The sequence below is a fragment of the Anopheles bellator genome, chromosome 2, assembly GCF_943735745.2.
Source record: "Anopheles bellator chromosome 2, idAnoBellAS_SP24_06.2, whole genome shotgun sequence".
Lineage (NCBI taxonomy): Eukaryota > Metazoa > Arthropoda > Insecta > Diptera > Culicidae > Anopheles > Anopheles bellator.
In genome coordinates, this window is record NC_071286.1 from 56,169,691 (window position 1) to 56,194,557 (window position 24,867).

Genomic DNA, 24,867 nt, shown 5'->3' on the forward strand with positions numbered 1-24,867 from the left:
CGTTTGCTGTTTGTTCCGCAGCAGCCAAATCTTACCATTTTCTACAGAATCTGTTTGCAGTCGTAAGCGGTGTGATATCAGCGCAAAAGGAATGCATACATTCAATATTGGAGCATTTCATACTTTTAAATAAAAAGATATATTTATTGAAAATCTTACTATTCACATCTTATGGAACCTTGCTAACCAATAGATGATCTCAGTCGCTTTTTGTCTTCGATCATACAACGTTTTGTACCATTTGCAATTATCATACAACTCGGCAGAAGACTTGAGAGCAACCGTTTTCACACACTTCTTGCAGCAACGATAAAATCAGCATCATTGGCGTGACAGACGGATTGCGCTTTCGCCAACAGTAATTCATTATCTATACGTAAATATAGTTATATACAGAGTAACGGAAGAACAAAACTGAACAGGAGTTGACCAACACACATCCATTCATGGTGATGAGTTTCTCATCATAAATCGATGTACTTCTGCTATTTGTCTACGGTTTAACAAAAAGTTGGGCCTGGAGTGGCCTTTTTTCCAGTAAAGCGCCGAAAGCTTTCCACGAGGCATCCTCCATTCGTAAGAAACGGTTCAAAACCGAAACTTTAACCATTAAGCATAATGTGCGATTTTGTTGAATGTTGTGGACTCGATTCCAGTGTTGTCGATGTTTGTTGTTAGAGTCGATTCAGCATCGTATTGGCTTGTAGCTTAGCGTTGTGCTAAGCTGACACGATTAACAATTACCATGTCAGCAGAAGATCTTCAACGTACGGTGCGTAGAGCAACATGAAAAGGGACACGCCGTAGGAAGGTTGAAACTTGATCATTTTCGAGTCTCAAGAAGGGATTATTTCCAGAGTAACGGGAGTCGACACAACAGAGGACGAGGATTGGCGCCCAGGAGGGATGGTTGGATGACGGAATTGACCCCTTTAGAACTGTATATTCCCACTTGTGGCGCCGTCCTCTCTAATCACCACGCGCGAGATAATTTAGCGGTTGAAAAGAATATTCTTGTAAAATGTTCTTTATAACGATTGGTTTAAATGATTGGAAAAAATAGAGCAAAAAACTGGATCGTTCATGGTCGCGGCGTTGTTTTTTCTACGTTTTCACATTTTTCCCAACGCAAGGATAACGCACACACTCGTTTTAAAATGGTTCATACAATCAGGTTAAGCAGCTGATGATTTCGCAAATAATGGTTTGCCTAATTCGTCCGTTTAAGAGATCTGCAGTCCTCGGAAATGCTATCCAACTGTGTTAAGTCAGTCTGGTAATGCCAATCTCTAAAACACCAACGGCACGCACAACAAACACTCGTTTTCACTCGCTACACTACGACCAAAACCACTTTCTTATCTCGTCAAAACTGTCACTGCGTTCGCATTTGCTCTTTCCCTCAAATTCAGGTGACGTTGACGTAAAGAACGGATGTTTATGGTGAAATACCTTACAGCATAATGGTTTGTGCGATGTTGGGTATGATCAGTGATGAAGGTAAGGATTGCCCGCTGAAGAGCAATCCATCCGATCCACTTATCAGACTGCTGCAATTAGATGAAGCCTTATTTCTTCGATGACCGCTCGGTTTTGAATATTTGGTGATGTTTCAAACGTGTGATGTAAGCTGCTACCCGGAACACAACTCTGTAGCGTTCGCTGAGCATTCGAAGGAGCCAATTTATCGCCCAAAAAGATGCCTCGATTGTGAAATTCGTGTTACGGTTCTACCCGCAGATGGCGAAAGTGAGGCGAAGGACAACACACCGGTTGCTGCAAGACCACTTCATTCAGCAGGAAGTTCTTGAGACAATCTTTGTCGTCTCTCGGCATCACCTACTCTCGCACCACTTCACTGGCCATACAATGTTCCTAAATAAATCCCATCGCTGCACTTTTAGAACGCATCACACACTTGCCCACACACAAACACACTACACGACGCAGCACACGATTGCATCGGGTTGTGGTCATGCGGATTGCATAAATAACGCCTTGACCACAACTCCAGAAATCGGAACGTTCACATGCTGTACTGCTGCATCCAGGCACGAAGGGGAGGCGGCAATATTGAAAGGTGGTAGGAATTCGTCATCATCCTCTGTCGAAAGCTGAATCCATCCTTGTCGAAAGGTGAAAAATTCTAAAACAAATCTTTCACCTTCCAGTTGCTGCTACACTTGCCACTACTTTGCAACCCCTTTGTTCGCCAGGTGAAACCTCGGATCGAGCAAAGATGGTGTGAACCCTCGCGTTAAGTCACATAGCATCTTTTCATCCTTCCACGGTGCAGAAACTTCATCGACCACAAGGACAAGCTCGCAGGGTCGCACGATTTAAGGAAGCGAAACCGATGAGCGTTGCAAGAGGGGCAGGTTTGGCACAGTAAAGCGACGTCCGCTTGGAGCCATGGGACGGACAAATGAAAAATTGTATCGTGCACTGTGCATTGTTCCTCTGCAGAGGAGGGCCAGCAACTCGGAGGAAGAAGTTTCGGTGATAGCGAAAAGACCGTGCACGGTTCATGGCGCGCATCTTATCGATCCTTAGAAATTTCCCAGCACATTCATACTCGTCTTGCAGTCGATCACTTTTCGCACACCGTTCTCTCTTGTAGTGGAAATTCCGGTGGTTTTGTTTGTAAATGCACTTTTCATGTCGGTACTCGCAGCAGCAGCACCAGCAGCAGCTTCTCCGGCAATAGCAGAAACACCCCCATCAGCCTCGTCCGTTGTCGCTGTTGTCGGCGGAATTGGTGCAGAAATGACGCTAATTTCTAACGACTGTAACCACTCGGTGCATTTCTCGTCGCTGGCAAAGGCGAACATATGGCTGACCGTTTCCACCGGAATATTGGGCCGATAACTAAATGTATACATACACACATACATAAGCAGAATCGTTGAATGAATTAATTCCGCAACGGATTGCAGTTAGAAGTGGGTGATAATCAAATCATCAAAGTAAAATAGTTTGTCAAAGAAGCACGGAAATGGGGAAAAAGAAGGAAGTTTGGGAGAAAATGATTCGTTGCTGATGTCGAGGGGTGTCTGCCTTCACAGGAACCTAAACTGTAACATATTTTAAAAAACCGATGCCCCTTCGTGTACCATGGACCGGAGCAGACATCTGAAGCGCAGCGGAAACCTCCAGGAATAAGTAGCTCCGAAAAACCAGCTGAAAAAACCCTCGCCCCACGGTAAGAAGTGGCGTTTCGTATACGTACGCTTTGACAATGGATTTGAGTGCTAATTTTCGTTCACGCTCGATGAACCAATCGATCAAATAACCCGCCATCAATGGTGCTTTTCGATAGAGCTTGAAGAAATTGCTATAATTACTCAGCGCCCAAGCGGTCCGAAGTTCAAGAGCGAAACGTACGGTGTCGCTCTCCTTGTCGGTGGCCGTTAACGACTTAAGGATAGTGGTCAAATCTGTGGAAGACATAAAAAAAGGGTGATAAAACATAGTTCCAAGCAATACTCAACATCATACCTACCAAGAGTGTTTTTGGTGAAAATGTAGTACAGGATACGGTACGCCGTGAACTCGAGATGGTTTTCGCCGCCAACATCAGCGTACAACATTTTCAATTGCGTCTGGCATTGGTTGAATTCCTCGTGATCTCCCTTTTCCATAGCGATACGTGCATGAGTTTCATATACCTGTACAGTGAACGCATCTCGAATTCCTTGTACCTGTTTCGCCAAGCATGGCAAAAAACGAAACACTCTAGTTTACTACACCGAAGGAGTCGATTTGCAACCACGAGCCCTCTGCACACTTACCGTTAAATCCTGCCTAATGGACTTGAGCTGATCGCAAGCATAGAAATAATCCTGCTTTTCGACCCACTTCCTCTTGACGTTCTGCAGTGAGTGTCGCAGTACCTCGACCGGCCGTACTTCGGAAGGAGACGGAGCCTTCGTGAGTCGCAAGAAGCTCTTTTCCAAATCGCGACAGGTACCGACAATATGCAGATCGAACAGATCCACCTCATCGTCGTTATCTCGATCGGCTGCGTCGTCGATGAAGAAGCGAGCTGGCGTGGGCATGGCCATCTTTTTCTTCCTATTGAACGGTGAAACAATGTTGGAGGCGACGACCGGGGGCGTTGCCGGGACTTTTTTGCCACCTCCTCCATTGAATCGTGCGGCCCGTTTTTTCAATTGCTCCAGATCACCCTCGACTGCACCACCAATTTGGCCGTGCTCGGAGTAAAATCCTTGAGCCTTCTGATTACGCCCATTCTGATTTTTGTTATTTTGCTGGTGGTGTTTCTGATTCTTTTGGTGATTGTTTTGCTTCTGATGCTGCTTGGCTGTTCCTTTGCCACCATTACCATATGATTTATTAGCTTGCCGGATGATGTTTTCGCTGCTGCTACTGCTGCTGTTCGACGAGCGCCGGTTCTTGCGGCGTGACGAGCGCGATTCGTTACTAGACGAGCGACTTCGCCGATTGCGGCTTCCAGTGCTGCTATAACGAGCCGGCGACCGGGAGCGGGAACGAGAAGTGTGAGACTTTTTTCCACCGGAACCAGCACCGGGCTTAACACCCAGGCGAGTGCCGAGCGACTGCGAAATCCCTGTACAACTATTACCCTTCTTCATCCCACTATTGAACTGCTGTTGCGGTTGTGCACCCTTGGTACCTAAAGGGCTTTGGTATTGCCCTACTCCACCAACCATCGCTACTCCTGGTGCCGCTTTGTTTGCCTTGCCACCCACTCCGAAGCCAAGGCTTCCTCCAAGAGTGTTGCCACCAAGATTCGGAAGCAGGACCTGGTTGGCGCGCTCACTGTGCACGCTTGGCACTGGCTCGTTATCCCAGTCCTTGGTCCAGAGTTCGCCTTTGTTAGCCGCGGCCGTAATTCGACCCTTCAGACAGATGTCGATCTGATCCTTATCGAAATCAGTCTTGCACTTAGCGTAACAGCGAGACACAAAATCATTCAAACTCTGTGGCCAATCGTCGGTCGGATTGTGAAACGGATCAGGCTTCTTCGGTATGGTGCTAGGTGGCGTCGGAGGCTGTGGTTGAGGTATCAATCCAACGCCAACCGAGACCTGCGGGAGTGGTGGCGGTGGCTTGCTGAGATCCAGTTGTGTTGCCCCAAAACCACCACCGGTTTTGCCAGATCCAGTATTGGGTGGCAACGAACCGGCCGGCATCAACGGGGGAATGTTGGCCGTTATCAATGAACCGGCATTCCCATTCCTAAACATGCCGTTTTTACCGCCTCCCGATTGGTTCTGGTTCATGCTGTTGTTTTTGTTCTTCTTGCGCTTCTTTTTGCCACCGGAACCATTTTGAGTCTGGAATGCAGCCATCATCTGCTGATGCTGTTGCTGCTGAAGGTGCTGCTGTTGCTGCTGCGCGTGGATCTGACTGGCTTGCATCAGGGGATTGCTAGCCACGAGTGGGCTGACGCGCTGCGGGTGCTTGTTAATGTTGAAACGTATCGGGCCAAACTGGCTCGGTGCCTGTTTGAATCCCATCCCATCACTGTTTGCCTGCCCCTGCTGCTGCTGCTGTTGTTGAGGAGAACTGAAAAACTTGTTGCCCGACATACCGCCGGGAGACCCTAGATCGGAATTACCGTCCGAAACACTCGACATAGAAGAACTCGCGAACCCGGGGGTTGTATTGTTCATGTTGCCTCCTGCATTGCTACCACTACCACTATTTGCGCTTCCGAAACCCGCGTTATACTGCATCTGCTGGTACAGTGCGTAGTATTGTGCGTATTGCTGCTGCTGCTGTTGCTGACTCAGACCATATCCGTGAGCTCCGGAATAGGACCCACCAGACTGCTGTTGCTGCTGTTGGACGGCTTGAGCAGCAGCTATCCACGCCGCTGACTGGCTTAACGATTGCTCTTGTGAATTCATAACGCTACTTACGGCTGTCTCACCTATACGCATCGCAACGCCGAGCATATGCTCGATGTAATGTTGTAACTTGTGTTTGATTTTCACAGTATGGTAAGCTTTATTTTCCACGTCTGGCCAACAATGGCGAAGGGGAGAGAAAAAATAGAAAGTGAAAATTAAAGATGGCCGCCAGGTACAGGTTTGCGTGTGCCATTTTTTCAATCACATATTTTGGCCATTCCTTTAAGAAAAACGAAACCACCGCATACTCACTTGAATTTCTTACAATTGAAGTTGCTTTTTTTGATATGGTGGAACAATTTTTAGCAAAAAATAACTCACTTAAACAGAATAAACTTGCTCCGAAGTATGACTTCCATGCTGCGAACAATATTTCGACTGCGATGACGAAATCGATCAGTTTCACGCCAAGGTTGCTATACGCTCAAGGTATGGTAAGCGATAAGTGAAAACGATAAGTTCAAACCAATAGGATAATTCAAATAAAAAATTATTGGAATTAAACGAGGATGTTGTTTTTGTTTCTACCTTTCGTTTGAGTTTAGTTTTAGTTAAACCAACATTATATTATAAACAGTTTACCAAAAGAGCATGCCATTGCTGTTTATTCTTATAATGGAACCAAGTAATAAAATTTATTTTCAAATAAACGAACCAAAATCCTAACGCAAAATTTTCCCCGAATAGGGTCAAAATATTATAATTAAAAATTTGCGTTTAACAGATAATCCTCAAATTATCCTGAGACGGCTTTCGGCTGTACAAAAGACTACCTAACAGGGTATTAAAAGATTATTTTAGTGCAACGTGATGACTCTTTTGATCGACCGCGTTCACCGCACGCAGCCACGCACGTGCTGCATTTGTTGAAAATGTATTTAATAAATAATTGCCCCATCGCGTAATTCAATAAGGATGTCACAATTGAAAAACTAATCGTTGTGAGGGCTGCGTAAAAAATATGCACGTGCGTCTTCAGCGTCACAGAACGAGGCAAGAAGCGAGGATCACAAAAATTAAAGGGGTTCTCCTGTTGCGGTCCAGATCTAGCGTTTTACACGGCAGCACGTTGATTGTCATTTATGTTTGCTCGGGGGCACATTTATAACGGGATCACACGAAAGTTCAAGGCATTCGGGGGCATTAGTATGCAGACAACAAGCATTTTGGCGTACCTATCCACTAACCTAACCTGTCCGCGATGGATTTGTTATCAAAACTACATACCCGACATAACAGTAGTTTTTTTTTCATTCATCCTTCCCCCGATCATCGCATAATGCCGGAAGTGGAAACATCACACGAAGAGCTCCAACGAGTAAATTGTAGATTTCGGGTGCGTTTTGCATACCGCCAATTTCGGAACCATTTCGTTCGGTGCCGAGGAAACCATATGATCAAGGTTGCGACCGGTCTGCTGTTATCGATTTGCGGTCGCGAATCAAATGGTCGAATGATTTTGGGGCCTAACGACGACCGGAACTGTGCCAACACAGTTCTGATGCAGTGCAAATTTATATTTCTATTTTCTTTCGCGAGTGTTTGACAAAACACAAGGCTACAGGAACTTTTTTATTTCTTTCTTTTATGGCTTGTAGGCATTTCTCCAAGTTTGCGAGATCTTGATCTTGGTTGAGTTTGCTCAATATGGGACAATATGTACTGAAACTACTACTGAGCAACAATGCCGTTTTCGACTCTCAGTGGAACACAAACCGAAGCAACTAGGACGTTGGAGTGTTAGGATTGGTTCAAACATCACCGTGGATTTCGAGAATGAATATGTACACATTTTTATGTAGTTTAATTTTGTTTTGCCCGATCTGGTTAATTTGTTGCAAAATTACCATCAAACCCCCGCGTACAACCTGTTCGCAATAGTGTTTATTTGTTTTTTTTTGTGTTCGCTAACCATCCGTGTTTAATTGTTCGGAGCGAGCGTGTGCCACTACTTCCGACGACAATACCAGTTCAGCTTATGCGCGTGCCAGAGGTGCTAAAACGCGTTCTCACTACACCGCCGCCACCGATTCGCGCGCGCGCCACCGATCGTGTCGGCGAAGAATGATCTTGAGACGGCGTGATGCCGCAGCCCCGTTCGCGATCGCCGTTCTCCGGGGGTGGGGGGGGGAGGGCCCGCGCCTGGCACGACATATAAGAGCGCGTGGCGGTGGGTGCAAGCGTTTAGTTTTAACCCGATCGCTTCGAACGCAGCGCTACGAGCGAGACCCAGAGCGTGTGCAGGCCTCTCTGTACCTCCAGGAGAATTCTAGAGCCCAGAAGCAGCCGTCTTGCTCGAAGCAAAGTTTCCTAGAAGCGACTACGGGGAAGTGTTGCTGGCATTCTCAAATTGTGAGTGAATTTAAAAAGGTGCCACCGGAAGCTCGATCACCGCACATCCGCAACATGCCAGCCAACGGAGTGTGCAATGTCGGGTTGTTGGAGGTGAACAAGGAGACGGCCACCTACGCCAGCGGATCGGATAGTGCCGGCGTGTCGGAGGACGAGGACATCCAACTGTTTGTGAACGGGGCCCACGGTGTGACCGGAGGGAGAAAGCCGGAGTGGCGCACCAAGCCGTCGCAGGACGAGGACGAGGTCACGGGCAAGCGGTACGCCAGCCTGCCGAACCGGGAGCAGCACCAGCAGTTTCTGACCTCGTTCCTCACCGAGGTGCTCAATTCGGCCGTCTTCAATGGGACGGACCGCGCGAACAAAGTGTTGAACTGGGTCGATCCGGAGGAGCTGAGCAGAACCCTCGATCTGGCGCTCAAGGACGAACCGGATACGCACGAGCGGTTGCTGGATCTGACGCGTGCCACCATCCGGCACTCGGTCAAGACCGGACATCCGTACTTCATGAATCAACTGTTTTCGTCCGTCGATCCGTACGGATTTGCCGGTCAGGTGCTCACCGATGCCCTCAATCCGAGCGTCTACACGTTCGAGGTTTCGCCCGTGTTCGTGCTGATGGAGGAGGTGGTCCTGCGAGAGATGCGCACCATCGTGGGCTACCCGGGTGGCGTGGGGGACGGAATCTTCGCTCCCGGCGGTTCGATGGCCAACGGGTACGCCATTAGTTGCGCGCGCCACAAATTCATGCCCGACATTAAGGTAAGTAAGCGGCTTCCGATCGGCCCTAACCTTACCTGATAATTACAACGTCTGGTGCTGGCCAGAGTACTTTCATTCTGAAGCTGAAGCCCTGTTTTAAGTGCATTTCGAAGTCCCACGCGCGCGCGGGCATTACGGTGATTGGATTGCACGCGTGGTTGGAAAGGAATTCGAACAAGGCAAAGCACAATCACTAAGAATTCGGTAGAAAATGGCAGTCCCCGGCGGTAAATAACTTTCACAAAATGTGTAACACGTGTAACGCGACCAAAAAGTGCACAAAGGTTTCAGGAAGGCTTACCGACGGCGCACGTGTGCATTCGGTGTCGCCTAATTTTGAACGGTTCTCATACATCGAAAGCCTGGCTGCACTGTGTCGGGAACGAGTGCCCGGCTCCGGAAACGTTCGATTTTGTGCAAATCGGACATCTGTTGTGTATGTGTGTAGTAGACCGGGGTAGAGATGATTATGTACCCGCACGCCACGGACACATACTAAAAACGGGGAACGGAATTGAATTAGATCGGTTGCCGATTTATATTTAATCTTCGTTCTACCCTTGCGGAAGTGTTTGCGCAAAAAGCGGGAGAAGCAAAAGTGAAGGGAAGGTGGACGACTGGGAACTTAAAATCGGGCTCACAAGGATACTTTTACGGGCCGCCCGATTTTGCTTGAATAAAAATACCCCAATTGCATATTGTGTGGCGTGAAAAAAACCCGTAATTATACTCGTAAAACCGAGCTCCTAAACGATGGAGCGATCGGTGGCATCGGTGCCGCCGCCTCGCTGAAGGAGGCTCACCACGGCCCAATGAACCGTTAAAGGAAGTGTTACTTCCTCCGGGCGGGCGCCAGCGTTTAAGCCAGCGTGTCGGCGGCAGAATGGCGCATTGCCCGCGCTCAGCATGATGATGGCTTTGGCCCTGAACATGACACGGTGGGCACGCGTGAATGTGCTCAAACAACCACAACCCCTCGGTCTCCCGGTCGGTGCGGTAGCCGGTGGCCCCGGCAGAGATACAACCGAAAACGAGTTGTGAATCACGAATCACAATGCTACTGCAACGGCTTCAAGAGCGCCCGGGCCGATGGATTCGCGCCACTGATCGCCGTTTTGCTGTGCTGTAGTTTTGCGCGCCTGAAATCGCTTAAATTAAAAATTACAGAGAGTAAACACAAAAAACAGATGATCGATTTCGCTTGTGGCACTCTTCCAGCTTCGAACAAGCTTCGTCCGGAAGTGACTCTCCATACCGATCGCAGTTCCTTTCCTAGATGAGATAAAGAATAGCGGTTAGCGTGATCAAAGGTGGCGAATGAATATTCAATTTCTCTTCTATCTTACGTTCAGCCCTAGGAAGTAGCAGCAAAGATCAATAATCGAACTGAGCACTACACTTTGATAGTAGGAACTAGAACCCGATGCGCCTCAAGTTCCAGATTTTTTCAATGAATGAAACAGCACCTGTGTGAAGCCCTGTGAGTGTTTCTCGGCTTCCTGGTAGAAAACTGAAGGAAATTCCCTCGCCAGATGCTTCCTACTAATGATAACAAGATTCCATTCACTTGCCTCTGGGAATACCTTCACTCGGTGTTGCCCACCACACCGCCCCGGACCGCCACTTGGTGAAACAAGGGAACTACATAGTGGAAACATGTCTTTCCATTCTTCTAGACTTAATGACTACCGCTGCTACGACGGGAAGCCTACGGCAATCACTATTAGCAGACAATTAGTTCCGTAGCAGCGATTGAGTCATCCGCGTATTGGTCAGATCAGAACAGCGATCGGCGGCATGATCATCGTAAGAATCACGAGATAAAGCTGGCCCGATCCGCGGCACTGGTGAACACGTGGTGCTGTGCTGGACCGTTCGATGCATTAATGGTGGGAAATCTGTCATCGTACGTAAGCGCTGCGAGATTGCGAGGCAGCCGAGGTGCCGCCTGAAATTTGATTGATTGTTTAGAGATCCCAGCATCCCCGGATTGTGCAATCAATTTCACCCTAAGGTTATCACGATCTGCGCCGTCTGGGCTATCAGCTACGCTGGAGAATGGATTTGTAAATATTCATAGCCGCTTGCACCTGTCGTAGACTTCCGATGCAATGTGCATTCTTTCAATCACTGTCGATTCCTTGATTGGAGGTCGATGAGCAGCTCGAGACAAAGTAGAATAAAATGCCCCGAGAAAATGAAGGAGTAGGAAAATCGCCCTCTTTAATGACCTACCTATTTCTACTCCGATTCGCAGACCAAAGGCTTGCATGCACTTCCTCGTCTAGTGATCTTCACGTCAGAGGATGCACATTATTCAATCAAGAAGCTCGCCTCGTTCATGGGCATCGGGTCGGACAATGTGTACGCCATCAAAACGGACGCGGTTGGCAAAATGCGTACGGAACATTTGGGTAACTATCGCGCCTCTACAGCTTTGAAATCACCGAAAAATTAACACCAGCCTCTCGTTCTCGTTATGCTACACCGGAAAACAGAAAGTGAAATCTTGCGCGCCAAAGCGGAAGGGGCTTTGCCTTTCATGGTGTCGGCCACGGCGGGGACTACCGTAATTGGAGCATTCGACCCGCTGGACCAGATTGCTGATCTGTGCGCGAAGCACAATCTCTGGATGCACGTCGATGCGGCCTGGGGAGGTGGTGCGCTAATGTCCAAGAAGTACCGCACGCTTCTGAAAGGCATCGACAGGTAAGTTGAACCTCACACGCTGGTCACTTCCGGCATGCGCAGCCGGGGATTGAAGCCTTCCCGCCAACCAACATTAATTGTTGCTTGCCTTATGTTGTTTGGCAAGTTTGCGGATCTCTGTTTTACCAGGGGCAGGGAGCAAGAACTCTAGGAACAGGTTTTCGGTATATATTTTTGTTGGCCGAGAATACGAGCGACCCAGTAAATTCTCACGCCGATCACCGTACGATCACCTCAGTTCAATGACTGCAATATTTCCGTGTTTTACGAAAATAACTGAAGGCCGTAAAAGTATAAAAAGACTAGCCGCCGGGTGTCCTTGCTCCGGGGATGGTGCTGAGTTTTCATCGAAACTTTTTAAATTCTAATTCACGTGACTCTTCGTGGTTGCGCGATCATCGCGTTAAAACTTAATGCCGTTCCGATTTCCAACGACGGGGACCATAAAAGTTTCTTTGGCCTTTAGCCGCGCAACATGCGGTAGCTAACCTTTGGGCCATTTAATCGCAGTTAATGATTGCTGATTGCACATGGTGTGTGCATTTTATCGTTCTATCATCACCCACAATTAGCGGAGTATCATTATCTTGTTTCTCTCCTTGCAATTCCTCCCGACGCATTCAACGGGGCGATAGAAATCGCTTACACGAAGGTAGAGAGGGCAAGATGAAGATTTTGTGTCTAATGTGCTCCGACGACATTTCGTTACCTTGTACTTCTTTAGTGCACCGAACGGCGACATAAACGATTGGCTGAGGCTGCAGCTACATCGGAAATAATTGCTCAAGTTGTAGGTTTTCTGCATGTGACAACAATTATCGGCGTGTCCTTGCGTCTCGATCATTAGGACGAGAACGCACCTTCCGTGACCGTGCAACCTGGAGTGGTGGACAAATGAAAGGAACTATCGTAGCGAACGGTAGCTTTTGTGCAGGTAGAGCAGTAAGCAGTTCTATTCTAGCTTTGGCCAACCTCCTGATGCAAAAAAAACTGAACCATGGTAGACATCAGGCCAATCGGTTCCGGTCCCGATTTGAACAAGAAGTAATTTTCCACTGAATTGGAAATAATTCGCATCGTCACACATGATGGCTCGCGCCGTGACATTGGCCTAGCGATCTAGGCGTGCGCGAGGCCTGCACTAAAATAAAGGTTTATGCACTAAACATGAAAGTGACTGTGTCTCCTTCCCCAAGCGGCGTAATGTAAGCCCAATGTCAATGGCGGCGGTGAAAATGGCAAAATCCTTGATATGTTTGCACTTTGCCGGTATAAGAAGCAAAGAGCGCAGAAAACCAACTGAGCGTGACCAGGCATTGGTAAGAAAGACATCATACACAAAACTGTAGGAGCTCGATTGTTATGAAAACCATAAAAAATTTGACCAGGAGAACGGTCATATGTTCCGCATAAATTTTCCCTCAACAAACCAACCGCGAACTAACCACCTTTTCGTTTTCGTCATCCATGCCTAGGTCCGATTCGGTCACGTGGAATCCACACAAGTTGCTGGCTGCTCCGCAGCAATGCTCAACGCTGCTAACTCGCCATGCGAATCTGCTGTCCGAGTGTCATTCGACGAACGCGGCGTATCTCTTCCAAAAAGATAAGTTCTACGACACGCGATACGATACTGGCGACAAGCACATCCAGTGCGGCCGGCGGGCCGATGTGCTCAAGTTTTGGTTCATGTGGCGCGCCAAGGGAACGAGTGGTTTCGAGCAGCACATCGATAAGGTGTTTGAGAACGCAGAATACTTTACCAATAGTATTAAGGCGCGGCCGGGCTTCGAGATGGTGATCGAAGATCCTGAGTGCACCAACGTTTGCTTCTGGTACATACCGCCAAGCATGCGAGATGTCCCGCGCGATTCGGCCGATTTCCGAGAACGGCTGCACAGGGTCGCTCCGAAGGTAAAGGAGCGGATGATGAAGGAAGGCTCGATGATGATCACCTACCAGCCGATCCACGACAAGCCGAACTTCTTCCGGCTCGTGCTGCAGAACTCTTCACTGGACAAGTCGGACATGAACTACATTATCGATGAAATCGAACGATTGGGAAAGGATTTGTAAAAATGGCTCGGCGTTGTTGCATGTTGCTTAAATTATTTTCTTGCCCTATCGCGTACAGCTGTATTTATTTAAAGCATTCGTTACTAGCTGTTAGGGAGATGAAAAGATTCAATTTTATAAAAAGAGGAATGATAAAAGTGATTTAAATTTGAACTATTTGAGGGAAGAATAGTTAGAGGCTTGAATTCATGATCTGTGAGAAATGGATGAGTGGCCAATCGAAAGTAGTGTATGGGACGAAAATGTTTTGTGCACAAGCAGGATAATATTACTTATATGTATAATGAGCATGTATAAATACATTTTGATGATCTGGTACGGGTATTTTGCAATCAACTCAATCTGAAGATGACATCTTTGATAGAGCGCAAACCGAACCGGGGAAGTGTTTTTTACAATAAACTTTATATTTGGCATACAAAATGACATGAAACTGGATTACAAACAACTATCAAACGTGTATATCAATAGTATACCTATCAACTAGGTGTTGAGAGGCGTTTTACGATTTAACACTCGGTTACGCTCCACTTCTTCATGGTGGTGTATCACATACCGTTTTTTGAATTCCTATTAACATACTATTGGCATTGGAAGGAGCCAACAGGTCATTCTCGAGCCAAAGTAATTTGCTCGCATCTGATTGAAGCTGGTGTTATGCAGAGCCATTGCAATTCCAGAACTCACAACTCACGCATCTGAGACATGTACTCTAGGGTCGTCTATAATTTGCTCAAAACTGTGCGCCACAATTTGTGCAACGTCGATTGCGCATGGCCAGGCAACACAGAATGCCTACCGGGAAGAAGAAAATTGCACAAAATATACCCAAGCAAGAATAGTCGTCCTCTAGCATTCCGATCCGGCAAGCAGGGCATCCGTTTACGACGATAATTTGCTGTGTGATCTGTGGCACCGGGACTGGCTGGGTAACTTGAGGGACAACTTGAACGGTAACTTTGTTAGCATCCATTGTCCCGTAGTAAGGCATCGCGCCATGTATTGGAGCCACCACCGGCGTAGCGATAGTTGCCTGCACATACTCCTGTCGCGGATATGAACCTGATGTAGCCGGTGCCGAAGGTGTTATAATGGTCACAGGAACAGCACCTGAGAGTGAAAGATAAGTGGCTCTTACAAGTAGCCGCAGGAACAGTCTACTCCGGAATGCGAAATACATACCATTGTTTCCCGACATCATCACCTGGTCGTAGGTGGGTGGATTATTTGGAAATTGTTGCGAAGCCATTTTCCGGAGCTTCAGAATAATGCCTCAGAAAGATGGATGTTGTTGCAGAACAGAAAAGGAATGTTGCTGTGAGTAATAGTAAATTAAAACAATAGCAAAAAATATGACACCGAAACGTCATCGCTTATCAATCTGTTTAGTACAATCCAATATTAACTTTTTCAATCTTTTGCATTTAAAGATCTTCATTTAAACTATAAGCTGCACCAAAATGTTGTTGTACATCGTTATTCGTAATTGCTCCATAGCGAATGAGAAAATAATTATCATAATTAGAGACCAAATATTATATTTACCTCCCGACCAAGAGAACTGTATGCAATTTCAGCGTCGCATGCAAGCCGAAGTTTAATTTTAGTCACGGCTGTCACTTGTACTAATTTGTGCTGTTCTAAATTGAGTTGTCACTGTTGACATAATCAAGTTGTCTGTGAAAAGAAAAAAAGTTCGTGAAAAATTGCCACCGTAGTGTTTCGTGTGAAATACTACGAAATTTGTCTCGCTACCGAAGGAACTGATAGCAAACCTTTCGTAGCTACTAAGTGCTGTACTGTTTGACGACTAAAATAGCTGTAAAGCAAGTTCAAAAAACCTGTAGGCGGTGTCTGAGCGGACTCGTTGTGGTCACTCCCTCATTTCACGAAGCCAGCTGGTTCCAACATTTGGCTCAGATTTCCAATTCATCGTGGCCGTCGAGAACGACCAAATTTATTACGTGTGTATGAGGGTGCGTTAACGAAGCAACGTTTATAGTACAATCCGTGTGAGTTGTGATCAAACCTACGTGCAAACGAGCTGGTTGCTGCCCATTGGAGAGGATGTTTCCGGTTACCGTGTATTGTCCGCTATGACTGGAAACGACCGGATTACGTTATTTTCACTACTACTTAGTAGTGAGAATTATTAGGGATCTGCTAATTCGTTTTCCAGGAGTTCGTTGGACAATTCAATTAGGTTTGTGAGGAGCCAAAGAACGGTTAACCGGTAGCCAGGATTTCATACTACATGGTTGCCTTCTCGATTCGGTGGGAAGGATAGGATCACTTAACCATCTGAAAGAGAAACTATGCAAACTGCGGCCACGGCAGTTAACAGCAACAACATAAACAGCAGTGGCACCAACGCAACACTGACCGTTACTAGCGGTGCAAGCAATACTAGAAGTGGAGTGCATACGAAAACGAAAGAGATGTTTATTTTAAGGGCATTGGAAAAAATCCTCAGCGACAAAGACATCAAACGGTCGCACCATCTTCAGCTGAAACGTGCCTGCGATGTGGCACTTGGTAAGTGTTTGAACTGCAGCTATCATCGCACTACGTAGCCAGGGTGTTGGATGCTTGACTTTTATACCATTTTTTAGTTCATTGATATGGATCATGAATTTACAGCAGCAGCATATTTTTAAACCTCGTAGTGATAGGTTTGTTATTTCCTAGGCGCAAAATGTCTACAAGAAAAGATTACCTAAATTATGCGCAAGATTTCATGATTCTAGCTAATGTTGATGCTCCACTGCTGATGCTTATGCCTGCCCCGGCGTGTTAAGTAGGATAAATGATACAGTTAACGAAAACTTCGTGCAGTCAAGCAAATACGGTTAAGGTCGTTCGTTGTTTTTTCTATCAATTTTATTTAGAGCACGTTCCTCGTGAGCGTTCAATCGACGAAAGAAAGCATGCTACGGCTGAGACTGAAAAAATGAATGCAAACGTGTAAAGTGAGAAAAAATCAATAACACACTTAAGCAGCACCAGTTTGCACTCGAAGCGATGATTTGTGATAGGTCGCGTAATGAATGTTTTTACAAAATGTCTTTTTTAAATAAACTCGGCATTTTAGTCAAAGGTAAAGATTTTAAATAATTGCACCGTTATTAAAAATGGCTTCAAAGAAACGAAACGTTCGAAATCAGAACAAGCTCCTGCGCTAGACTGCTATATGACTGCGTGCTATGCTTTTATCACAATCTGAATACGAACTCTGCCCTTATTTCAATATACACTTCTTCTTATAGATCTTTTTGACAATTTTTTATCATACTTTACGGGCGATTACTAATGTTTGCTGTTTCAAAATCACTGTCACAAAAAATCATGCAATGTTGCAAATGAGACGAGTAACTCCGAAATGCACTGTGCACTTTGATTACCGGATGACACCTAAAGATCTTAGATGCACTTCAAAGCACTCTGAATTGCTCCCCTCCGGGCAAACGTGGAACACCTTGCACATTTCTCGACTCAGTGACAAAAGGAGCTGAAAAATATGCCGTTGATTTACAGGAAAGGGAAGGCAGAGAAAAACTGATACATTTTTCCACTGATAACAGCTACCTGTTCGTTGGGAGCACACGCATGAGAACGGTTCACGGATTGTGCAACCGTTACCATACGAGCAGAAAACGACGGAGTAAATGGTGATGGCTCACAGATACAAGCAAGCGGCAAGTGCGGGCAGAAAATGGTCGTAATTTAGTCATCATTCGTCACTGATAGCGTAGCCTACTACGCGGTGGAACGTTGATTGTTCCTCTTTTCACCTGGATAAGGTGTTGTGTTCGGCACCCTTCAGGCGGCTGCTAGATGGACGAAGTTTTTCTGGCCGTTTTCAAACGAATCGAAGACCACTGGGGTTTTGGTTTAAAAGGTTGCTGGCGGTTTCACATCCAAATAAGCTGACGACTATTGCTTCAATATGTCACAATTCTTATCGCGTTTTTTCATACTTTGCAGAGGATATTAAAGAGGAGCTCAACAGGCAGGCCATACGGAACCGAATGGCGAAGCACCGGTACCATCAGCGGCACTACCGCTGCCGAAAAATGACTCCGGCAATATTATTAACGCGGAAAAGTACTTCCTGCCCTTCGAATTGGCTTGCCAGAGTCGAACGCCTCGCATCGTTGTGACGGCACTCGATTGTCTACAGAAGCTTATCGCCTACGGTCATCTGACGGGCAACATTCCCGATTCATCAAACCCGGGCAAATTCCTCATCGATCGGATCGTTACGACGATCTGCAATTGTTTTATGGGCCCTCAGACGGACGAGGGTGTTCAGTTGCAGATCATCAAGGCGTTACTGACTGTTGTAACATCGCAGCATGTCGAGGTGCACGAGGGAACGGTTCTGCAGGGTGTGCGAACTTGCTACGACATCTATTTGTCGAGCAAAAACCTCATCAACCAGACGACGGCCCGCGCCACACTTACACAGATGTTGAATGTCATTTTCACGCGAATGGAAAATCAAGCATTCGAAACTGTAGGAGCAGCAACGGCGATGGCAGTGACTAGTCCCAATGGTGCCGGAGGTGCTCCAGCAACTCCATCGAGCAGTAGTACTACCGCAGAGGAATCTCCCTCGCCACCGAAGCCGGAAGTGATGGTGGCCGAAGAAAAACATCCGGATTATGATGAGATTCGCGCGATTGTGGAAGAGATTATCGACAACGTTATCGAGCAAGCGCAAGCTCAAGCCGCTAGTAATGTTTCTCAAGTCGTCGGCCAGGATCCGGTGGGCTATAATGAAGCCATTGAAACGACCAGTATCGGTGGAATTTCAATTGGTGGAATTACGGACACAACATCGATCGCACGCGTTCCTTCGCAAGAGAGCATGGAAGTAACAAGTGAAAACGATAGCATCGTAACGGCAAAATTTACCCACATTCTGCAAAAGGATGCATTTCTCGTGTTCCGTGCCCTGTGCAAACTTTCCATGAAACCGCTTCCCGACGGTCATCCCGATCCGAAGTCGCACGAGCTGCGCTCGAAGATCCTCTCCCTGCATCTACTGCTGTCGATCCTCCAGAACGCTGGCCCCGTGTTTCGGTCAAACGAGATGTTCATCATGGCCATTAAACAGTACCTATGCGTGGCACTGTCGAAGAATGGTGGCAGCGCCGTACCGGAAGTGTTCGAGCTTTCGCTTTCAATCTTCGTGGCACTGCTGTCGAACTTTAAGACCCATCTCAAAAAGCAGATCGAAGTGTTCTTCAAGGAAATCTTTCTCAACATCCTCGAGGCGCCCAGCTCTTCGTTCGAGCACAAGTGGATGGTTATTCAAGCACTGACCCGCATCTGCGCCGATGCTCAGAGCGTAGTGGACATTTACGTCAACTATGATTGTGATTTTTCTGCCGCAAACCTGTTCGAGCGGCTTGTGAACGATCTGTCCAAAATTGGGCAAGGGCGGCAGGCACTGGAGTTAGGAACCTCCGTAAATCAAGAAAAATCCATGCGTATCCGTGGACTGGAGTGTTTGGTGTCGATACTCAAATGTATGGTAGAGTGGAGCAAAGACCTGTACGTGAATCCCAATTCGCAAACTTCGCTCGGTGATCCTCCGACAACGACGACTGCGGCACCGATGACGGTAGTAAAGGGTCAAAGTATGAGTGTGAGTAGGACGCTGGACGATACTCAAAAAGATGCCGCTGGTTGCGTTAGTCCATCAACGGAGATGAAGTCGCATGGAGGTTCGAGTGTTAGCATCAACTCCCTGGAAAGTACCAACACTTCTGGCGGTGGGGGCGGAACCGGTGGCGGAGGTGGTGGCAATCGGGAAGTGCTTGATCTACCAGGCGAGCTAGAGGAGCGCAAGCAGCGCAAAGAAGTCATGGAAATGGGGATCGAAATGTTCAACCGAAAGCCGAAGAAAGGTATTGGCTTTCTGCAGGAACGGGGACTACTCGGGATGAGCGTAGAAGATGTGGCCCACTGGTTACACGAGGATGAGCGACTCGACAAGACACAGATTGGCGACTATCTCGGTGAGAATGACGAACGGAGTAAGGCGGTTATGTGTGCATACATAGATGCGATGAACTTTGCCGAGTTGGACATCGTGGCCGCGCTGCGCCACTTTCTAGAGGAATTTCGGTTGCCGGGAGAGGCGCAGAAGATCGATCGTTTGATGGAAAAGTTCGCCTCCCGGTACTGCGATTGCAACCCAAATAATCCTCTCTTTGCGAGCGCCGACACCGTATACGTGCTGGCATTTTCGGTAATCATGCTGACGACCGATCTGCACTCGCCGCAGGTGAAACACAAGATGACGAAGGAACAGTACATAAGCATGAACCGTGGCATCAGCGATAACAAGGATCTACCGGAGGAGTATTTATCGCAGATCTACGATGAGATTGCTGGGCACGAAATTAAGATGAAGAACACGGTCGCAAGCAAACCTTCCGGAAAGCAGATTATTGTGAATGAAAAGAAGCGTAAGCTGTTGTGGAACCTGGAGATGGAATCACTTTCGACCACCGCGAAAAATCTAATGGAGTCGGTTTCGCATGTGAAGGCTTCGTTCACGTCGGCCAAGCATCTCGAGCATGTTCGTCCCATGTTCAAAATGGCGTGGACGTCTTTCTTGGCAGCATTTTCCGTGGGTCTGCAAGATTGTGACGACCCAGAGATCGCCAGCCTGTGCCTGGACGGTATTCGATGCGCCGTGCGCATTGCGTGCATCTTTCACATGAGTCTCGAGCGGGACGCGTACGTACAGGCGTTGGCACGCTTCACGCTGCTGACCGCCAATTCGCCCATCAACGAAATGAAGGCGAAAAATATCGACACCATCAAGACGCTCATCATGGTGGCACATACCGACGGGAACTACCTTGGGTCAAGTTGGCTCGACATCGTAAAGTGCATTTCGCATCTCGAGCTAGCGCAATTGATTGGGACAGGCGTGCGACCTGAGTTTCTTTCCGGTCCCGCTTCCCACCGTGACACACTGGATCCGTCGGCCAAGGAGCACATCGGCGAAACGAGCTCCCAGAGCATCGTCGTTGCGGTCGATCGTATCTTTACCGGTTCGATACGACTAGACGGAGACGCGATTGTCGACTTTGTGAAAGCGCTCTGCCAGGTGTCCCTGGACGAGTTGACGCGCCCGCAGCCCCGTATGTTCTCGCTGCAGAAGATTGTTGAAATTTCGTACTACAACATGGGCCGTATCCGGTTACAGTGGTCACGCATCTGGCAAATTCTAGGTGAGCACTTTAATGCCGTCGGTTGTAACACGAACGAGGAGATAGCCTTCTTCGCACTCGATTCCCTGCGCCAGCTGTCGATGAAGTTTATCGAGAAGGGCGAGTTTACGAACTTCCGCTTCCAGAAGGACTTCTTGCGCCCGTTCGAACACATCATGAAGAAGAATAATTCGCCGGCGATTCGTGATATGGTGGTGCGGTGCGTCGCCCAGATGGTCAACTCGCAGGCCCACAACATCAAGTCGGGCTGGAAGAACATTTTTTCCGTGTTTCACCTGGCGGCGGGTGATCATGATGAGGCGATCGTCGAACTGGCGTTCCTCACCACGGGCAAGATCATTACAGAGTTGTACCGGACGCAGTTCCACATCATGATCGACTCATTCCAGGATGCCGTCAAGTGCCTGTCGGAGTTTGCGTGCAACGCGCGCTTTCCCGACACGAGCATGGAAGCGATCCGGTTGGTACGCACGTGTGCGCTGTGCGTTAACGATGCGCCCAATCTGTTTGCGGAGCACGCCGGCATGGAGAATGACGTATCCGTGTCAGAGGAGGATCGAGTTTGGGTGCGCGGCTGGTTCCCGATGCTGTTCTCGCTGTCGTGCGTTGTCAATCGGTGTAAGCTGGACGTACGAACTCGGGGGCTTACTGTGCTGTTTGAGATTGTTAAAACCCACGGCGACGCTTACCGACCCAACTGGTGGCGCGACCTGTTCAACGTGCTGTTCCGCATCTTCGACAACATGAAGCTGCCCGAGCATCAAACGGAAAAAGCGGAATGGATGACGACAACGTGCAATCACGCCCTGTACGCCATCATCGATGTTTTCACCCAGTACTTTGATGTCCTCGGGCCGATGCTGTTGGCCGATCTGTACTGCCAACTGCACTGGTGCGTGCAGCAGAACAACGAACAGTTGGCTCGGTCGGGCACCAACTGTCTGGAAAATTTGGTCATCTCGAATGGGCTAAAGTTCGGCGAGGATACGTGGGATAAAACGTGCCAGTGTATGTTAGACATTTTCAACAGTACGCTACCGAACGAGCTGCTGACGTGGAAACCAGATCCATTGCCACAGCCATCGATTGCTGCTGCGTCAACCGGAACGACCGGAGCCCGGCACGAAAATGGAGATCTTCCACGGCACGGTATTCTGAAGCGCAGTGGCTCACAGCACACGATGCATGGTCCGGGCGGTGATCATTCGGGATCTGGACCAAACGAACCGCCATCCGGTGGCGGTGGGATCACGAGCACGTCGGTGCTGTTCTCTAACTTGCTAATCAAGTGTGTCGTGCAGCTTGAGCTGATCCAAACGATCGACAACATCGTTTTCTTTCCGGCGACCTCGCGGAAAGAAGACGCCGAAACGTTGGCACTGGCCACGGCCGAACTCACGTCAGCGTCCGTTCCAACACACCACAACCATTACAACGGCAATGGTCACACCACAAACTACCGCCACTCATTATCGAGCGTTGAGTTGGAGTGCCAGCGAGAGGAGCAGGGAATGTACAGCTATCTAAACACCCCGCACCTGTTGCAACTGGTTGACTGTTTGCTGCAGAGCCATCGATTTGCGAAGCAGTTCAACTCAAACAACGACCAGCGGACGGTGCTGTGGAAGGCGGGCTTCAAGGGTTCGCTGAGGCCGAATTTGTTGAAACAGGAAACTCAGTCTCTTGCGTGCGTCCTGCGGATACTGTTCAAAATGTACTGTGATGAAAACCGACGGCGCGACTGGGAAGACATCGAGCAGCAACTGATCGCGGTGTGTACCGAGGCGCTGGATTACTTTCTTTCGTTGGCCAGTGAGCCGCATCGCGATGCGTGGACCTCGCTGTTACTGCTGGTGATGACACGTCTACTGAAGATGCCGGACGCAAGGGTAAGGATCGGAGATACGTTGCCATCGGGAAAGACATTTTTTTACACATTCTTTCGTTCCCCTGCACAGTTTGCCGCTCACATTGCCAGTTACTATGTGTTTCTGTGCGATTTAACCTGCGTCGACCTGAAACCGGAACTGCGAACCGTACTTCGGCGCGTTTTTCTGCGCATCAGTCCGGTGTTTGGAATCTCGAGTGCCACTCAAGGCGGTTCTGCTGCGGCTGCTGCTTCCGCTGGTACCACGGGTTCCCTTACAGCCACCTAGTATCGGCGCAACGATTCACTATCCCAGCAACCCCCTAGTGCTATGCCACCGGCAGCAATGGCGATGTACCGGTATGCTAACAGTTCTCATCCGTCGGTGATGCACTCATGCCAGTGTCACTGGCGAACATTGGCAATGGGACAACATCAGCGGCCCGCTAACGCCTCTCATCGTTGCTGCACCATTTCGACCGAACGACAGCAAAACGGTGTAAACCTGCAACATGGACCGACCGCGGTTAGTAGAACACATACGTCGCGAGGTGTTGCATACACTACCTCTAGCACTAGCAATAATAGTAACGACGAGCGCGCCAACCTCTCGCGTCAATCTTCGCCCATCGTTGGCGCCTACTGTGATGGAACTACCATTTTCCCCGCGGGCAGAAGTAGTGCTGGTGTTGAGCGTGGAGGTCGACTGTTGTGGAAGAAGAACCGGAAGTCGTAGTTTGAGCGGCAGAGAACGCCGTCATTATGGAGGCTTTTTAGTCCCTTGCGGGTAGGCCGGCGTAGGACCTGGCGTTAGATTTCTTCCTCGGGCATTTCATACTGTCCCTTCGGAGGCCTTTTCGGGGTTTAAAAATTCAACCATTTTATCGAAACTGGCAAACCGCCAGGATTTGTGTACCTTCTTTGTCCACTACTGTTTACACCATTAAATGGTTCCTTTTCGCACCATTCCGTGTCTATAGCCCTCTATTTCGCGTAAGATTAGGTTGTCCTTGTTTTATCCATGTCTGACCCGACGAGATATCATTGAAAAGAGTTTGAAGGATGAAAATTATACTCTGTAAATAGCGCAATAGCGAGAGTAATAATTCAACACATTTACTGTGTACAGACGCGTGTTGCTTCGAAGAAACTCAATCCCATCCTCTAGCGTAAAACTGTGCCAATGGCGCAGGATCTTGCGTGTGGTTGTACGAAAACACACATGGCTATGGCTCCACGTGTATGATAAAAATAACATTGTTGCGAGAATTCCACACATCGGTCGGTAGTCATCAAATAAAAAAAACAAACTAGCAAAATTAAACCAAAATGTATGGAATAAAACACGGTTTAGAGAGAATCACGTCAGGCACAGGACCAACCCCTTTTGAACGGGCGCTGGGGTTTCGGACGACGACTATGTGGCAATATTAACCTTAGATTCAACGGAGCATGAGCTCTCCCGTGTACACGATGCCAGCGACTGGCGAAAAACCTTCAAGTGCGTAGAAATGCAAATCAAAAACTAACAGTAAATAAACATTTAGGTGAAAAGATTGTTTCGCAACACCTTTGTGTTACTATTGCCACGTTTGTAGCATTGTAGCACACCTAAAATGGCACGGTTGTGTTGGTTGCTTAGTTACGAAGAGACGCGAAAATAGAGGATGATACGTAGAACTCGTGCGTATGTGGCCGATCTCAGCACGAGACGAAAAGGGAGACATGGTGATAAATTAATAATTTGTTATCTAACGTAATTACTACTGGCAGAGAATATACAGTATATATAAATGAATCATTCGCAAACGATTAAAAAAAATCAAACAATTCCAAGTAGAAGCGCAGCTTGGTTGCTTCCAGCTAAGGTATTCTTTCAAATTGAACAACAAATGCCACGCGGTTTTATGAAACTAGCAAACAACGCGTGGACCGGAACCAATCGCCA

At 47.9% G+C, this 24,867-nt stretch overlaps 4 protein-coding genes across 4 annotated transcripts; 2 read left to right on the forward strand and 2 right to left on the reverse strand.

The window, feature by feature from the left end:
- Positions 1–131: 131 nt before the first annotated feature.
- Positions 132–6,262, reverse strand: LOC131211815 (leukocyte receptor cluster member 8 homolog). Its single transcript, XM_058205445.1, has 5 exons — positions 6,153–6,262; positions 3,792–6,010; positions 3,503–3,701; positions 3,230–3,437; positions 132–2,868 (listed from the first exon to the last, which is right to left on the reverse strand). Exons 2-5 carry the CDS (start codon positions 5,943–5,945, stop codon positions 2,550–2,552), a joined length of 2,880 nt encoding a protein of 959 aa, XP_058061428.1. The 5' UTR covers positions 5,946–6,010; positions 6,153–6,262; the 3' UTR covers positions 132–2,549.
- Positions 6,263–8,135: 1,873 nt separating this feature from the next.
- LOC131212028 (cysteine sulfinic acid decarboxylase) lies at positions 8,136–14,132 on the forward strand. Its single transcript, XM_058205747.1, has 4 exons — positions 8,136–9,014; positions 11,272–11,428; positions 11,513–11,723; positions 13,199–14,132. Exons 1-4 carry the CDS (start codon positions 8,307–8,309, stop codon positions 13,797–13,799), a joined length of 1,677 nt encoding a protein of 558 aa, XP_058061730.1. The 5' UTR covers positions 8,136–8,306; the 3' UTR covers positions 13,800–14,132.
- LOC131212029 (uncharacterized) lies at positions 14,127–15,140 on the reverse strand. The gene is made up of 2 exons (XM_058205748.1): positions 14,982–15,140; positions 14,127–14,909 (listed from the first exon to the last, which is right to left on the reverse strand). Exons 1-2 carry the CDS (start codon positions 15,046–15,048, stop codon positions 14,533–14,535), a joined length of 444 nt encoding a protein of 147 aa, XP_058061731.1. The 5' UTR covers positions 15,049–15,140; the 3' UTR covers positions 14,127–14,532.
- Positions 15,141–16,114: 974 nt separating this feature from the next.
- LOC131207751 (brefeldin A-inhibited guanine nucleotide-exchange protein 2) lies at positions 16,115–24,699 on the forward strand. The gene is given in 4 exon segments (XM_058200377.1): positions 16,115–16,334; positions 17,784–17,801; positions 17,804–22,941; positions 23,011–24,699. Coding segments are annotated over 4 exon segments (5,574 nt in total). The 3' UTR covers positions 23,209–24,699.
- The last annotated feature ends 168 nt before the right edge of the window (positions 24,700–24,867 follow it).

What these genes read in the sequence shown, in the direction of transcription:
- LOC131211815 (XM_058205445.1), bottom strand. Translation starts at nt 5,945, where the DNA reads ATGCTCGGCGTTGCGATGCGTATAGGTGAGACAGCCGTAAGTAGCGTT. An exon ending in CCATTAGGCAGGATTTAACG is followed by an intron (nt 3,702 to 3,791) that starts GTAAGTGTGCAG and finishes TTGGCGAAACAG; the next exon opens with GTACAAGGAATTCGAGATGC. An exon ending in TTTCACCAAAAACACTCTTG is followed by an intron (nt 3,438 to 3,502) that starts GTAGGTATGATG and finishes TGTCTTCCACAG; the next exon opens with ATTTGACCACTATCCTTAAG.
- LOC131212028 (XM_058205747.1), top strand. Translation starts at nt 8,307, where the DNA reads ATGCCAGCCAACGGAGTGTGCAATGTCGGGTTGTTGGAGGTGAACAAG. An exon ending in AATTCATGCCCGACATTAAG is followed by an intron (nt 9,015 to 11,271) that starts GTAAGTAAGCGG and finishes TCCGATTCGCAG; the next exon opens with ACCAAAGGCTTGCATGCACT. An exon ending in AATGCGTACGGAACATTTGG is followed by an intron (nt 11,429 to 11,512) that starts GTAACTATCGCG and finishes ACCGGAAAACAG; the next exon opens with AAAGTGAAATCTTGCGCGCC.
- LOC131212029 (XM_058205748.1), bottom strand. Translation starts at nt 15,048, where the DNA reads ATGGCTTCGCAACAATTTCCAAATAATCCACCCACCTACGACCAGGTG. An exon ending in GATGATGTCGGGAAACAATG is followed by an intron (nt 14,910 to 14,981) that starts GTATGTATTTCG and finishes TTTCACTCTCAG; the next exon opens with GTGCTGTTCCTGTGACCATT.